The sequence below is a fragment of the Taurulus bubalis genome (assembly GCF_910589615.1).
Source record: "Taurulus bubalis genome assembly, chromosome: 9".
NCBI classification, from domain to species: Eukaryota; Metazoa; Chordata; class Actinopteri; order Perciformes; family Cottidae; genus Taurulus; species Taurulus bubalis.
The window spans coordinates 5,298,324-5,316,142 of NC_136597.1; the positions used below are offsets into that span (position 1 = coordinate 5,298,324).

Genomic DNA, 17,819 nt, shown 5'->3' on the forward strand with positions numbered 1-17,819 from the left:
TACTGATTCACAACGCAAATGGGATTTTCACTTGAGCTCAGTGGAGAAATGTTTTGATGACGGGTTCCGTAGAAATAGATGGACACGGCGCAGGTTTTTAAAATGTAGGTTCAAAGAGTCGGAAGACGCCCGATGCATCATGGTGAGAACTTTTTTTTTAAAGGAACTGAGTAACCCTGAATCAAGGGCTGGACCCCCCCAAAAGGAAGAGCTGAGTCGGGACCCGAGGTTCTGCTGAACCCACTGCGGTCATCGGACGTCATTGAAGTGTCCGTGTTGGACGTTTCAAAAGTGCCCATTTGTTTCCCCGCTTACGCCTGATGGCGTTTCCTTCTCCCCATGTTGTCGATGCAAGTGAACTGAAGGTTGAGAGGGGCGTCGATCCTGAACTCGTTCTCACTCCCGGTGAGGAGCGGATCCGACTCTTTTCGGCGCTTTGATTAACACGACATGTACAGTCTTTTATGCAAAACACACTTCAGGACTGTTCAAATTGGAGAGAGTCTCGATAAGTTTAAAAATGTTTCGCAGCGTATTCAGCGCTCTTGAGTGAGTGAGTCCCTGGGCGGGACCCAGAGTTTATAGACACGAGGGCAGCGGCCCTTAAGAGGAAGCTCGTATCTATTCCGGGCCCCTGGAGGGCCCCGGAGGCACGCGATGCTTATTTGAAATTCAGTATGTAGAAAAAACGTCTGTTTGTTGTTCAAACTAATGCATTTGTGTTGTGTCATTAATTAACCCTTTCGCTAAGCCCCGCCCACCAAATGTCAGACTGGCCAATCAGTTATATGTATATATATGTTTCTACCGAAAACTTGTGGAGCTAACATTAGCATAGCACGTTAGCGCTTCATTAACTAGGTTTATCGTCTGTAGCAGAGCAGCAGCAGGGGGGCGGGGCTTAACCAAGGGGTCAACTGTGTCAGAAATAGAGGGCAGGAATGAAAAACCTGGAAATGAGTCAGCATTTATTTTCAATGGGTTCTTGGTTAGATGCCTGAAATAAGGTCTGTGGTGAACACGAGCTTAAGAGAAGCTTAACGTTTTGTTGAATTCAATACAAAACATTCAATATGTCAGTAAAGTTGCTAAATGAGACGACACAACGTCATGGTGCCACCGTGTAGCCTCTTACCAAAACCCTAAAAGTGGTCTACATTTGTGACCAAACTTGTAAATGTCATAATAGTGTTTTCCCCAGAGCTTATTTTCTGCAAGAATCCAAGATCCAACGGGAAAAAGTCCCATTGGCTTTGTTCAGGGAACCAGTGTGGCCTTCAAAAGTAAGTCATCTCTGATGTGCTTTTTATTAATTTAGAAGTTAAACCAGATGTGAGTTTGAATCTGTAAAAAAACTGTGCCTGGTTAACTGATCTTCCAGCATGCATGTTCATCTTCAGTAAAAGTGCTTTTGGAATATTTGTGTGCCAATGTTTGAACGCGGTTAATTTGTAGGTCTGGTTTTTTTTCATTACCTAATGTGTTTTAATCTGTATCTGAACCTTGAGGTGAGTAATAAAATATGTTCTGATTCTGTCTTTTATCACAAGGTTTATATGCCCAATTTATTAAGTTAAAATATAATATTAACCATTTAAAAACCACATATCCATGATCCCTTTTGAACCAGGACCCTGACGCTGACAGCCAAATAGACTCCAGCCGTCATTCGCCTTATTATAAGATGTACATTTTATTAGTATTATTATGAGTCAAAAGACTGAACTGCCCCGATCGAGTGACGGCCGGCACAGCGCTGAGACCTTTTGTCTGATTTGATCCTGACTTTGAACAGCATCATGCACACGTAGGCAACAGTGACCTCCAGCATACACTATGGCTGTGTGTGTGTGTGTGTGTGTGTGTGTGTGTGTGTGTGTGTGCAATCATTTGTTTTATTGTTCACGATTCATTTCATGATTTACTGAAAACTTTGAGGGCTTTTTCTTAAAATCATGGCTGGGTGACAATAATTGTGTAAAGTATTTTGCTTCATATTTGAAGTACCAAAACAATACTGACATCATTAGGAAGCTAACAATGTGTTTCAGGGTCAATGAGACTGGAAATGACAGCAAGGCGCAGATTAAGAAACTAGATTGTAATCATAATGATCTGCGGATGGGTCACAGAAATGATCTCTTTTGCATTATTTTAGGCCGACAAACCATTAAAGGCAAAACGGGATTACAGGTCCTGGGTCCCTGAACGGTTATTTATGTCTCAAAATGACTTGATTTCATGAATTATTTGTCAGATTATAGCTCATCCAGTCATTTATGGACAATACAACCGTATAAAGTGCAGTTTCCCGCTTGCAGAAAAGTGATGTCAAATACAAGACTCATGAATTAAATTATGTCATTTTGAGACATAAATAGCCTTTTAGGGACATGCTAGGAGCTGCAATCACGTCGTGGCAAGTGGGAAACTGCACTTTATGAGTTGCATTGCCTCTTTGGAGGAATTTGATCTTTCATGAGTTATATTGTCCATCAGTGTACGAGTCATGGCTTGACTTGACTTGACCAAAACAGGGAACATACAAGTCGCCTGCTGCACCGGTACTTACCTTACCTTTCTTCAATGCATTTGATACAGTGCATACATGCGTGTTCAATATTTTCAACTATATTACAATGTGCACATTCCTGTACATTTACTTTTCCAAATGGAAAGTGTCATACAAAATACAGAAACATCTTTAGTGTTGCATGGAATTACTTTCAATGTGCATTTATTTTGGTACATTGTTAGCAAGCTAAAAAAAAAGTGACCATTGTTTTGACCCAGACATAAGGAATCCATATAAAAGAAGCGTGAAAGGAACATTTTCTGATTTATATTTTTGGCTAAATGAATGTTAAGCAGAAAGGGGCACATGGGTCTGCACACTCAAAAGTAAATAACTAAAATGATATTAGATATCTGATAGAAATTGTGTTTCTTCTTGCGTGTCCTCACAGATTTCTTAACGTTCACCTTTCTGGTGTTACTGCGAGAAAAACATACAAGTAGACAAAAAGCAAATTTAGAGAACGTCTTCACAATTTTTTTTTAATCAATTTATATTTCAATATGGTGTGGATGTTTTTCCTAATTTGCTTGAGTTTTGTCTCTCCACTGGATGTGTTCCTATTGACATGTGTACCGTATATATCTGAAACAGACTAAACATTAAAGAACGAAAAAAAAAAATGTCTTTTAGGGGTTAACTAGAAATATGATAAAAACATATACCTCACCAGCCACCCAAACACTCAATCAGGTCACATATGTACACTACATGCCTCTGCTGTGACATCCTTCCTTTTTCTCTGTGACTGTGGTACCAAGGAAACATTCAGTCTTGCCCTCTGAGGTAAATGTGTGAGACAAATGATATCTGGAAACTGCATTGGACACCATGTGATGTGACATTATGATGATGCCAGATTACAAAAATAATATGATATGAGTTTGGATGGTTGGGATCGCTTTTGGACAATGAGCACGTAGATAATTGTGTTTACAGGTAGAAAAAAATAAAAACACAGCTGATCCTTTTTTTCTCCTTTTATTGTTTACAAAATACCAACATAAATACATAAGAAGAGGCTGTGTGATATTGCCGTGTGTGGATGTTTGTGTGTTTGTGCGTGCGTGCGTGTGTGTGTGTGTGAGAGAAACAGAGGAGCAGGCAGAAAAGAGCACGGAAACAAACGCTCCACCCCTCCGTAACGAACACAGTATGTAGACAGCGAAGAGTATGGACATGTTGTACAATGAAATAAAAATCACTTAAAATGATAAAATACCGCGATATATAAAAGCAGCTACACCTCAATCTGTGAAGAAGATGGTGAGGAGGAGGAGGAGGAGGAGGAGGAGGAGGGGGGAAGCACAGCGCAGCACGGAGGACCATCTATAGACAGACAGGATGTTCTATTTATTTGTTGTTGTTGTTTTTAGAGTGCAGCCCTTACAAACCCACTGGGCAGGTGTACGCTCCCCAGAGTGAAAGTGCTTGTTGAGTTCCAGCGGACTGAAAGTGAACAGCAGTGACGCTCTGGGAATCAGCCCTGCGGCTCAGAAGGAAGAACACACCGACCTGCCTCAGCGGCACCATTTTGTCTGACAGTCCTCCGCTCCTTGATCACCTTCATAAATATTTGTGACGAAGGACGTAAAAAAAAAAAAAAAAAAAAAAAAAGGCATTTACAGAAACACCTCATCCTCATCTTCATCCTCCATTCACACATGCAGTCACACCCTGCTCTTGTAGCGTCCCAAAGTCAACTTGGTTACACTCATTGGAACCCTTTTTATATTCAAAGCTGTAAAGTCAATACTATCTGTACACCAAGGCATTTCTTTTTTTTTCTATTTTTTCTTGTTGCAAACTACAATCATCCGTTTCCAGAGCAAAAGCAACTCCCCCAACATAGTTGTGTTACAGTGAAGATGGTTTAGGATAGAAGGAGGGGAGGGATAGAAACACCAAAGAAGGACCATTGAGAGAATGGGATGAGACGCATTGATTAACAGGAATCTTCTCTACTTCCTTTAGCAGGTATCTCTGGCAAAAGTACTCTGATCAAGACTACAAATCCCAGAGCTGAACCTTCTCACTGCAATAAAAATGCTCCCCTAAAAACATGGGAACCCAGAAACCCTCAATGCTCTCCAGAGAAAACCTTAAGATTAAGGTTGGCTTTGTTCATTGGCTAATGTATATATCGACAGGTGGTGGAGCCTCGCCACTTTAATGCAATATCACTACCTGAAATGCGTATATACATTAACGTAAATACAGTCGAGGAGACACGGAACCACAACACTGAAAATAATTGCGGTACGTTGCCATGACAGCCGGACAGGATCCGGCAGAGAGGACAGCGAAGAAGCAGAGACACGCACACGCTAAAAGACTCCATTGGCCCGAGTCCGATTTGGGGATTTCTCTACTTGAAACGGTCCTCTCTATGCTATGTGTGTGGCGGCGCACTGCGGTCATAAAGATCTCAACCTGAACCGACGCCGTGTTTAGATTAAGCCGGATGTGTTTTAGTTCTTACAGTCGAGACTAAAAGGTGTGTGGCAAGAGACATGGAGGGGGATAAAAACTACAATTGTTCGATGGCCTGCCAGGTGGAAGAAGAAGGGAGGCGGTTCACTGGGCGGAGCCAAAGGTCTCCTGGGAGGCGTACACCATGTAGAGGAAGCCATCTTGGTCCCGCTCACGTTCATAGACCTCAGAGATGGGGGCCGACACCGACACCATGCTGTGGCCGTTGGCCAGCAGGAAGAACGCCTGGTTGGAGTTCAGCTGGAGGCGCCTCCTGGTGGAGAGACATGGGCACAGCAGAGTCAGGGAGGGGGGGAGGGAGGAGAGAGGAGACAAAATGAGAGCAGGGGGGGGGGAGGGGATAGGAAAGGACAAGAAAAAAGAAGAGGGGAAAAGACAGGGGATAGGAAAGGAGAGGAAGAGAGGGGTGGTAGGAGGAGAGGAAAATGAGGGCATAGAGAAAGAGAGGAAATGAAAGGGGAGTAATTGAAAGGAAAAGATAGGAAAGGAGAAGACAGGAGAGAAAGAAAGCAGAGGTAATGAAAATAAAGAAGGGGACAGGAAAGGAGAGTAAAAGAAAGGAGGCGATAGGAAAGGAGAGGAAGAGAGGACTTCAGGTCTACCTGATGATCTTGATGAGTTCACTCATGTTGACGTGGTCCGGCACCAGAAACTTGGTCTTGTCCAGGATGGGGAGCTGCTTTTCTCCTTTGTACCTCTCAATGATCACCTACAGGACACACGACCAATCAATCAATCAATGACTCCTCCCCTTCGAAAAAGGTGGAATTCTATGAAGGCAGTATTTCCTGTGCTGTTTTTGGACCCGATAACCTCGACGGTTATAACGGTTAAAAGCTTGAGCGATGCACATGAAATCTTTTATTCACAGCGAGACATTTAATGAAGTTAAGATGTGTTTTAATTAAGCCTCAATAACTGCCAGTTATAGCCACTTCGTCTCTGACACGTACGAATTACACTCCTAATGACTCCAACCTAGCGGACACAGAGCCACAGTCCTCTGATTGACTCGGTTCATACATCTGAAAACACTCAATTACTTAGCCGAGCCATCTGATGTCACACCTACTAATGAGCGTGTTTATGCTCCCTTAGGATATCATCTACTGTTAGGAAGAGAAATAATTATCATTATAGTGATATAATATACACTGCGAATACATTGTCTGGAAATCCACTAAAGAGAATTCATTTATATTATTAAAATGATATAATTTTAGCAAATCAATGATATCCTATGAAATAGATTTGAACTGTTTTATACAGACGTACTGTGGACAGACAGACACTTTCATTGGAAAAGAGTTAGCAACACTTGGTTGGGTTCTTCTGTTCATTTATAAAACCTACCATCCTCTTCCTGGTTCCTCTAATGTCCACACCCAAACTTAAATAATTTTGACTGAGTCATTTACTTTCTGTTTCTATGCTAAATACAATTGTTGATCTGAAATGTTCCTAAACGCATTGACCTCCGTTTGGCATGAGAGCGTTGTTCAGTGAGGCAGAGCCGGATCTGAGCGCTCTAGTCAGTCTTTCAGGCAGTGTTCTGCTCCCCACCACACACAGGCTCCACTGTGGCGTTACAGTGACACAGCATCTGCCTCTTTTGTCAACACTTAGCATGACATGGCCGTTTATAACCCCATCAGAGTACACAGGAAACACACACACACACACACACAGGAAACACACACACACACACACACACACACACACAGGGGTGCTTTTAAGATGAGGAGGAGAGGAGGGGGGTCAGCAGATGGAAGGCTGTGGTGATACTCTATCTCAAAACGATAAAACAAGCAGGTGAAACACGAGGTGTGCGTTTGTTTACTGGTTGCTAGGAGCTCCTGGACGCCTGACTCATTAGGAGCGGCAGTCACGAGCATTTCTCACTAGAAAATAAACTAATCTATATGAAATAAATAATGACCATGGTGGCAACAATAAAAAATAAATAAACTTGCAGCGACGCGACATTTAAACATGTGAAGAGTTCAGAGCATGACCGGTAAACATGTGGCAACACTCTCCGCAGCGGTACGTCTGCCTCGTGGTCTCACACACGCTCAACATTTCTGCCCTTACGGTTGCTTTTTTCCCCTTCTTCCTCAAAGTGCTTTTTGTTCCTTCGATGTTCAGCCGAACACTGCGAGCGAACGGAGCCTCGTGAACTCACCGGTATCTTGTTGGGGTGCTGCTCTCGGATCAGTCGGACATCTTCTACTCTCTGCTCTGTGGGGCGGGGAGACGAGACTCGGGTTAGTGTCAAGCAGGCAGAGGTTAGCAGAGGTCATAGTATCAACAAACCCACAGGCAGCTTTTACCAGAACTTCTGAGGCTCTCCACCATGCACAGCTCTCCAATCATCCCTCAGTGGAAAGTACGATGTCGCATATCAGTATTCTACTGAGATACAACAACAAATGTAACAGCTGTAGTTGGTCTCACTCTATTATTGTTTTTACGAGATCTACTTTGAAACATATTCTGGATTTGTTTTTAATAATAACCATAATGTGCTTACATTCTATGAGCTTAACATCAAGCTGGGTATAAACATCTGGGGAAAGTGGACTAATGCGCTCTAGTGGAACACATAATGAGCTTTCCTAATAACAAAAAAAAAGGAAGAGAAAAATCTACTCATTTTGTAACTGCATTGTTTTCACAGTGATTAGCAGATGTCTGGACCAAAACAATCATTGTTGACGCAATTAATCCCATGCGTGTTCACAAGTGTGTACAAATAGACATTTGCACTCCTAGTGTGTCGGAAATGATACGACAACGTGTAATTTACATCGTGGATTTGTGGATTTTGGCCCTGCTGATGGAACCAGCATGGAACCAGGCCTGCCAGCTGCCATGGCCCTGCTGATGCCCCTCCTCTCTACCTCCTTCTGCTTAATGGATCGTGGCTATCTGGATCATGGACCATGCCTACTCCTCATTATATGAATAATTTCTGTCATATTCATTGAATGCGCTGTAACTCCGTTACGTTATTCATTCTGGCCACATGACATCTATTGCTTCTGTCCATCCGGGGAAAGGGATCCTCCTCTGTTGCTCTCCCTCAGGTTTCTTCCCCTTTTTTCTCCTATGAAAGGGTTTTTACTATCTTTATTGGGGGAGTTTTTCCTGATCCGATGTGAGGTCCCGGGACAGGGATGTCATGTGTACAGATTGTAAGCCCTCTGAGGCAAACTTGTATTTGTGATGTCCAAAATAAACTGAATTGAATTTATGGGTTCACCTAGGGTGCAACCTAGAACCCCCGATGCAACACTAACGTTATATATTCTTGAAACGACCTCGGTAAAGGCTGCACAATGTAAAACATGTCACAAGGGGAGGAGCCTCTGCTGTAGAAGGGCCCTTTGAACACTTAAGCCTAGTTTATGGTTCTCCGTCACGTCGACGGCGAACCTACGCCGTCGACGTGACGCCGTCGTTGAGCATTCGAAGTTCTGCGTCGAGGGAACGCGTTGCCTGCAATTACCGCCATGCCGCCAGGGGGGTGTGCCTGTGTGGCTGTGTGGTTTCAGGGGTTATAGCCAAATTCCGGCCACAGTAAACAATGGTGACCAAGTTGGAGCGGCTGCATTAAAGTTGGAGCTCATCAATATTGAAGAGCAAATGCTTATATTGCAAATGTTAAAGCGCAGGCGACAGAGAAGACGTTTGCGGAGGTGGTCTGTACGACCACTATAACGGTCGAGGCTGGGAAAAAGCAACTGCCGGAAATTACGTTCTGAGCGGACCAATCACAGCGCTTACGGTCCGCGTCAACGCGACATGTAGTTGGGATTTTTTGGAGGTGCGCGTCAGACTACGGCGTAGGGGTCTGCGTCGACGGCGTAGCTACGCCGTAGGTACGCCGTCGACCTGACGGAGAACCATAAACTAGGCTTTAATGTCCTCTTAGTCGTTGATGACCTATGGCAGCGCAGGCCCCGCCTTCCTCAAGGTTTAGCCCCATTCCAAGTGATTTGTAACTGGGCCAAAATAAATGGCTCACTGCACTTTGTACTGACGACATCAGAGACAACCGTCTCCTGGTCAAAATGGAATCCGTCAACAAACTTGAGCATGGGGGTGGGGGGGGGGGTCTCTACATCACGGTCGTCGCCATCTGTTTTTGGACTCTGAATGAAACGAAACAGTCGGTAGAAACCAAACACCGCTTTCAGTCGACGCTTTGAAGTAAGTGGTTTCCGGTCTTGTGACTTAGCACTAACAAAAAATGTTTGGATATCCAATTCAGCTGACTGGCAAATTTTGATCTTCCCATTTTCGTGCTAACATTGAAGGGAAAAAAATATGCAGGACATTGTTCCATGATTACATTTGGCCCGGGATGAGCGTGCATTAGCGCGTCTCTATTGGCGACACCAAGCGACAAACAGCCTTTGACTCATCAGTTTTCAGTCACATAAAAGAGGAGGGGGCACAAAATGGGAAGCAGTCGTGTAAAAAGCCTGTGGGGTTTTTCCATCAAAGTTTCTGTCATATGTCACAGTTTGGGAATTAGTCAGCACCCGACTGGCACGACAGATGGAAGACTTCCCGAGTCGTCCCATGACCTCTTATACAGAAGTGCAACTTGAACCGCTCACACAACTGTGAACAGGGAGAAACATTAAAAGAAATAAAAGAACATGCCATCGATATCTCTATCTGAAATGCCTATACGTTATTTTGTTGTTGTGCCTTGTTTTGTTCTGTCTTGTGTTTGTTTGTGCATTGTGGAAAAGACAACAATACAAATATTTGTTCAAAATAAAATAAAAAAATAAAGTGTATTTGCCTGCTTGACTGTGGGACATTACACAGGACACAACATGTCTGCGTTTGTTATATATATATATATATATATATATATAAATAAACATAGTCATGTGTCAGGCCCTCACGTGTCCTGGATTGCACAGTTTGGTCCAATACCGTGACGTCAGGCAGGAAGTCGGTCACTTTGAGTCATGCTGGGAATTATTAGGCTCGTTTGTTAGAGCTGCGCCTCGCCTGAAATCCAGACGAGAGCAGCGGCCGCAGCAGGAGGGTTGACAAAAAACTGCAATCAAGTCGGACAGTTGTCAGCTGTCAGCTGTGTATACGCAGGAAGTCACAGAAAAAAGTACTTCCTGTTAGTTCCGAACTTTTGTTTACTTGTAGTTTACAGATCACGGATTTATTATGTGTTTATAAATATATATATTTATGTAAAAATGAGTGTGTAGCTGCATCCTTTGGTCTTTTGATGTCTGCCTGTGAAATACATTACTAGTAGTTTTGATGTGTGTTGTATAAATACGATTTTGTATTAACAACCGCACAATAAATGTTTTTAGATCAAACATGAGACTAATAGTCAATAATCCAGCGTGAAGTATTCCAACTACACATAAAATAAGAATTTTCTACAACACGTGGTGTTTACTGTCAGATTTAAGAGCCAATCAGCTCTCTGATGTGGCGACAGCCAGGCGTTTCCCATCATGCACTGGGCCACGCAGTCGTTGGAAAGCAACTGCGGCGGCTGACTCTGAAATCAACGCGACTTAGTCTCGTGAGAGTATCGTTGACCACGTGTGCATGACGTCAGAGCAAGTCGGGAGCAAGTCGGACACAAATCTAACCAGCATGCATTGCGCGCCGATCGATTCTGAGCAGAACTGGCTCGTCTCGAACGAGCCTATTGCTAAGGGTTCAAGTTGTGCAACAACACGGGCCAATTCATAGAAATATGCGAAACTCATTTTGGATTCTCTCATGTACTAAATAACAGAAAAAAACACCACAAAGTAAGTCAGAGAAAGGATGAAGTTAAAAGTTACATTTGAAATAAATAAATAAAAACGAAACGGTGCACGCGCCGTCTTTGGCTCTGGACGAGAGAACTGAAACTAAACTCCGAGGCCGCGGCCTCCCCTCCGACCGGAGAGAAACAAAAGCCCAACTCCGCACTATCATTCCATCGCGTCCCCTCTTTTTCTTCTTGTTTTTAACCTCCCCCTCTCTCTCTCTTTTCTCCTCCCCCATAAACAGTCCCATCCCCCAATCCTGCAGCTCCCGTCTCTCTGCCCTGCGTTTCGACACCACTTTGTTTTTCTCCCGCAGCTCGGATGCAAATAAACACAACACGCGCACGCGCACACACTCACGCACACAAACAGGCCCGCAGCCTCTCGCGCTAGTATAATCCGGACTATTCTACACTTAAACATGTTCATGTACACCACCGAGAACAACTAGTGCGTCTCCTGTTAGATAGGTCGACCTCCGGCTGGGGTGTCTTTGTTTTACTCCAGCGGGCTGCCCGTCTCCGCGGTGCTCAAAGTAAACTCCGCCAGCTAAATGACGTGACCGGGATAAGGACGCGCGGGCCCGTGCTGGCGGAGGACACCAACGACGTGGTTCAGCCTCGTACAGGTCCGCGTGAAGGAGCTTCACGCAGGAGTTACGTTTCGAAGAACAACAGGAAACAAGAAGCGACGGCACCTACCGAAGGTCCTTCTTTGTTTGAAGGTTTTTTCTGAAGGCATTTTGCGTCAAAGTCGACCAGTTGGCCGCGGAGGTGCTGGAGCAGAGCGAACTGTCGACGCTCCTAACGAGTCGGTAGACAACAGAAACTGAAGGACACTTGTTTAGTTCAGCGCTGCGTCGACGCAGCTGCTTCCTTCCTGCTGCTGCTGTGTTGTTATCGGGACGAGCTCGAGCAAGCAAAACAAACCTATCAGCTGACCTCTGACGTCATGCATCTCTCTCTCTCTCTCTCTCTCTCTCTCTCTCTCTCTCTCTCTCTCTCTCTCCCTCTCTCGACCGATTTAATTCAGCTCAAGACAATGAATGTATATATATATATATATATATATATATATATATATATATATATATATATATATATATGCTTTAACAAGTCTCAGTTGTTGTTTTTGTTTTAAATAGTTTTTAACAGTATTTTTTTTACTACGTTTTTAAAGTATTTCAACAGCTTCAAATTATTGGTGTTTGTAAACATTTAGTTTATTTGAAATATTTCAATAATAAAAGCATGCCATAGTAGTTTATTTAAAATTCATTATGTTGAAAATACATTATTTTATAGTTTTTATCGTCTCATCATTTGCTGGGACAGCTGCGCCGCCTGACATGTTCAGGGTTTGAGGTGCCAAAACATAAAAGAATATATATTATTTGAACTGAAAATAAATTTAAACTGAATAGGTTTTATATAATTAATTCATTCATTTTCATTTTTTTGTGTATGTGTTGATCTGTATATCAACACATACAACAGGAAAGTAAAGCAAACAAACAAAGTAATACACACACATATATATATTCCAAAGCATCAACATACAAAAGTTCACAATAATATTAATATGACTATAAAATGAAATATCTCTCTCTCTGCCAAATTCAACGATTAAAAACAACTTTAGTTTTAACATCATTCTTAAAGACCCATCTAAAATCAGATGACCTTTAATCAAGGTCCCAGCATTTAACACACAGGATATCTCAAGTGTAACCCAGAGCAACAGCAGCCTTCAATAAAGAAATCAATTTGGCTAAAAAAAAAACGTAGACACAGTAGGCTGTATTTTTTCATACATGTTTTTATGGTCTAAGATGAAAATGAAAAGGCTATGGAGTGCTAAAGCTCAAATGTGTGATGTCATCGAGTATAAAAAGGTGGAATGCTCCATAGAGAAAGAACTGAAAGATGTTTCAGATGACACTGAGTCCAGAGGGGATGTTCTGAGCGTTTGGGTACGTTTCTGTGTCCCAACCGAGAACACTACGATGCAATAAAACTCATTTCCCTGTAAAAAAGGAAGCAAACATTCTGTGGGCCAAAACATCGTCTCCCATTCATTTCCTATGGAGCTCTAGACTTTATCTGCTTTCTGGCTTTTTGAGAAAGGAGCTCAAGTTCACTGATACTGATTGGACTTTGCTCAGTAACTGGAATAACATATTGGGATTCTTAATTCAGGTGGTGTTCGCCTTTAAATCCACTTTATAATTAGCAGAGACAAACTGACAGATGTTGTCTCAGATTCAGTAAGAGGGAAACAGAAAACAGGACCATAACACTGTCACTTTGGACTCTGAAGAAACCATTTTGACTTCACAGTGGTCAAACAACGTCTTGACCGCTACATACGGCACTTTGCACTAAATACAGCAGCTTTCTACTGTCTTTAAATGGCAGGTTGCACCGCTAACAAGGAAACAATTTAAGAAGCTTTTTGTAACTTGTTGTTTTAGTTTTTTTACATTTGAAAATTCATTTATTATCATTAAAGTATTTTAGTGCAGCTTTATAGCTGGTATGGGTAATATTTAAAAACTGAATAAGCTATTCATTAAACAGTTTGAACATCGTATCATTACGTCTTCTTGGTAGAGCGGCAACAACATCCAAAGAGTAACACACGTCACTATTAAAGTAACATGTAAGGCGCAAAGTCAAACACATCTCCTCTCGAGATCGAGTCAAACTTTATTTAAAGTTCATCGACTCAGCAACAAAGTTCAATCCTCAACTTTCTGAAAACCTTTTGTTTGAACCTTTTTCTGACTTCAAACCGACTGCTTTATGATTGCATTATTGATATTGCAGTAGCTGCTCCAGAGGCGAGTGGGACTGCTTTGTGCGCTGCTGCTAGGACATGTTCTCAGTGGTGGAATAGAAGTGGGGGAAAAGAAAACCACATGAAAGTACCCTGAAGATGTAATTAAATCCAGGACTAAATGACCTTAATTACTTCCCCCCTCTGCTCATGGACACACAGGGCTGGTGGTAGTTGTAGTTCAATGAATGTATAGCCAAGAAGAAGATGCGGTTCTGTTTTTTGTCCAGCAGGTGGAGAACTGTGATCACCTGTTGAATCCCCGTAACTGCGCTGGTCTCAGGGACTCAGAGACAGGTACCTGACCCTGACTACACGCTTTGCCGCATGCAGAAATCACAAAACTGGTTTTAAATCAGTTTGAGGCTTCGACTGGTGTGTCTTTGACTGTAATAATAATAGATATAAGGGAATAAAGACACTGGCAGTCTGACAAGACTCAGGCCTGTACATTAGTTCTCCCAATGCACATTGACAACATAATAATAATAACTTTACAAAGTGCTCTACGTATAATCAAAGAATAGACATAACTTAAATACCAGAAAACAAAAAGGACAATGAATACAACAAAACCAAACAAATAACCAAAAAGAGCAAATAGAGTAGAAAATAACAAATGAATAAAATATACAAACAAAACCAGGGAAACAAAAGCACTGCATATTAGATCATGAAAGGACGACATCATTTAAAAGCAATTCTATAAAAATTGGTTTTAAGAAATGATTTAAAAGAAGTTATTGATTCTGAAAGCTTTATCTCCTCCGGTAGGTCGATCCAATCGTGTCCCTAAACACACACACACACACACACACACACACACACACACACACACACACACACACACACACACACACACACACACACACACACGTAAGAGGTCTCTGTCTACTCTGATGACATTTTAAACGTACAACACTAAACGCTTGCTTCGTCACCTTTTCTTTTCCAGTTCTCTCTGTAATGTGACGGTGTGCATGTTTATGCACAAAGGACATCCCAGGGCATCGTATTTTTAGGTCAGCCATGCTGCGAAGCCCTTCCCTGCGGATTTCCACCTGAAACCCCCCCCCCCAACTGGTGCTCAGTCAGGTGTGTGCGAGTGCGTGCTGAAGGGCCGCACGGGGATTAGTGTTTGTTTGTGTGTGTGTGTGTTTGTGCTGTGCACGTGCTGGCATCCAACCAAGTGTGTGTCTCCGACAGATAAAGGAAGTCGGTTAAAAATGATCTACAGCAAACATGAACACACACACACGTGCGCACACACACACACACACACACACACACACACACACACACACACACACACACACACACACACACACACACAGACGAGCTGTGTATTTGTCCCAGCATGGTGCAGGCCCGGAGGACTGTGTGTGGAGGTGCATATATGAAGCATCCACCCCTCTTTTTCCCAGTCAAAGACAGCTGCAGACGTTGACAACACATGAACTTGTGGCTTGGGGTTTTGGGTTGTGTGTGAGAGTGTGTATTCTGTATCTGAGCACACACCTATGAATCGGGGGACACCCCTATGCATTCAATCAAATATTTGCCGTCAATATTTAGAGCCTCTCCTCTGCTCCTCGACGGGCCCCCGGCTGCTCCTTCCGCTCATTAGGCGGCGGTGTTGTGATTTGATGGTTCTCGCTGGGAGGCTCCACAAGTGCAGAACTGGTCTCATCAGCTGCACAGAGATGGCTGAAGTGGTAATCCATGTGAAATGAAATGTTGACAGTGTTATAGTGTTCTATGTAACAGGGAGGAATAATACCGGAGCGGTCGATAACAATAACAGGTGAGGGATATGAAGGGGGTAAAGGTGGACGTTGTGTGTGTGTGTGCGTGTGTGTGTGTGTGTGTGTTACACCTGTGTGTGTATTCCCATTGTGTGCAGTAGTTCCCACTGTGGACACACCAACGCATAAGAGCAGTATAAAGGATTTGGGAGACATACTCTCGTCTACTAAGCCATATTGATTCGCTTGTTTAATTTTTTAATAAAAAAACTGCTTTCAAGAAACAACGTCCTGGTTGCTCTGAATAATCCACAGACCTCACCGATGGAACTACTTTATATTAAAGAAATAGTCCCAATGGAACTACTCAAGGACTACAGGCACTGGTGAGTTTGTAAAATGTAAATTTCACAAAAAAAACAAAAACAAACAAAAACTCTGTTTTCCTTGGATTTACCATTACGGACGTTGGTGAGAATGTCTCTTTTGTACGTTTATACACATTTCTGCTTGTGATGAAATACAAGCAGTTAGCTGGAAGGCTGGTCATCTCCCTGGCAAATGGCAGCCATCTTCAGAGTAATGAAAAAATGTGGCCCTTCAGTCATCGGTGGACATTCTAGCTTCTATTGTTTTTATATGTCAGGGGATAATGAATCCCTTCCCGGTAAATCTTTTCTGACCTTTTTGCAGCCACTGCATTGTATCCATATGATTATCTGTTCTTCCTTCCCCACCTCGCCTGTATTTCACCAGCTTGAGGAGGAAACTTGAGCAACACCGTCACTTTTGTCTACTCAGCCTGACTCATTGTTCCTTTATCTCACTGGTTGTGTAAATTAGAATCTATGGCCCGGGGCTCTGAATCATCAGGAGCCCTGCAGCGCTGTTGATAAAGCCATGGCGCTGTCTGTGGTGCTGAAGTGGCAGACGAGTTCGTAGTTTGAGACTTTTTCGTCAGTTTCTTCTTGGATCTATAACATTCTTTATACAATATCTCAACCAAAAGTGTCGTTCATGAGGCAGAACGAAACAAACCGTTACACCTACTGCTTATACCCCGTTACACACCTGTTACACCTACTGCTTATACCGTGACACATCACACAACCATGTCATTTTCCAGAGTCGGTTATGGTCTGCATGCAAGGAACTGGGATGCGGAGGTGGGATGAATACTTCACAAAACAATTAAAAAGCAAAACCCACAGAAGTATCAATATTTTCTTTTGACCTTCCCCTGAACATAAGAAAAACTGCAACAGCTAGACTGTTGACTGTTGATAGAACGTGTTTAACCGTGTACCCATATTTATATATCTTTATAGAACAATACAAATGCACACACACACACACACATATGTTGAAATGCAATATCCATTACTTTTGAGTACCTTGTAAAGCGCTATACGAATCCAATGTATTATTATTATTATTATTATTATTATTATTACTAGCTAACTATTGCAACTGTTATCCATTACTATTAATTATTTATTGAAACTGTTATCCATTACTATTAACTAAGTATTGCAACTGTTATCCATTATTATTAATTAACTGTTATACATCACCACTAATGTATAACAATATCATATTTTCAAGAAGAAAAGAAAATCTGAATAAAGAACAGAATTTGGTACTCCGAAAATGGCAATTTGTGGACTTGGTTTAATAGTAAGCCCTTAGAGATCTGAAAGGTGTTGCAGACCAAAGATCGATACTGTTGAGGAGCATAATAAAAAAACATGTGGGTCAGATCTGAGGGAGTGATGTAAAACCTTCAATTTAATTAGTGAAAGGCTTGCACATGAGGAGGTGACCCGTTTTAACGCTCCCTTCCAAAAGCCATCTGTTAACTCCATATGTAATATATTCTCACAATGTGATTGCATTGAATTTCCTATCTGAGAATGAATGATATTTTCCCAAGCGAGGTGAGGTAGAAGAGAAGAGAAGGAAATGAGGGAAATTGTTTTCACATCAAATTATACTTGAACATAACCTAAAAATGTGGGTTTCGAGGTATTCATCAAAGCTGGAAATGTGTCAGTTTTGTTGAACCACATCTTTCCGCTGAGAAAAAGTAGTCACGGGTTGATGGAGGGAATAGACTGCTGCTGAGAATCCCAATACAGATGACACTCTAGATTTGTAGCTTTTCTTCAAGTAGAAAGTACAACAGGGTTCATGATGGTTTCATGGGAAGTAATTAAAACATTAACGCTGTGAGGAAAGAACATTCTGAGCCGCCTTCTTCTTTCTTATTTACTCTACAATCCCTTCTGTGGACAAGTACCTCTTTTTGGGAATCACTGCTCTCCACTCGGAAGAATAGAACTAAAACTAAAGGTT

General features: G+C 42.4%; 1 protein-coding gene across 1 annotated transcript; it reads right to left on the reverse strand.

The window, feature by feature from the left end:
* Window positions 1–3,540: 3,540 nt before the first annotated feature.
* map1lc3b (microtubule-associated protein 1 light chain 3 beta) lies at window positions 3,541–11,757 on the reverse strand. Its single transcript, XM_079223489.1, has 4 exons — window positions 11,583–11,757; window positions 7,254–7,309; window positions 5,671–5,777; window positions 3,541–5,321 (listed from the first exon to the last, which is right to left on the reverse strand). Exons 1-4 carry the CDS (start codon window positions 11,620–11,622, stop codon window positions 5,153–5,155), a joined length of 372 nt encoding a protein of 123 aa, XP_079079615.1. The 5' UTR covers window positions 11,623–11,757; the 3' UTR covers window positions 3,541–5,152.
* Between the last annotated feature and the right edge of the window lie 6,062 nt (window positions 11,758–17,819).

Excerpts from the sequence above, each read along its gene's own strand:
- map1lc3b (XM_079223489.1), bottom strand. The coding sequence starts at position 11,622 with ATGCCTTCAGAAAAAACCTTCAAACAAAGAAGGACCTTCG. Across the intron at positions 5,778-7,253 it reads AGCACCCCAACAAGATACCG|GTGATCATTGAGAGGTACAA; the intron begins GTGAGTTCACGA and ends TGTGTCCTGTAG. Across the intron at positions 5,322-5,670 it reads GAACTCATCAAGATCATCAG|GAGGCGCCTCCAGCTGAACT; the intron begins GTAGACCTGAAG and ends TCTCTCCACCAG.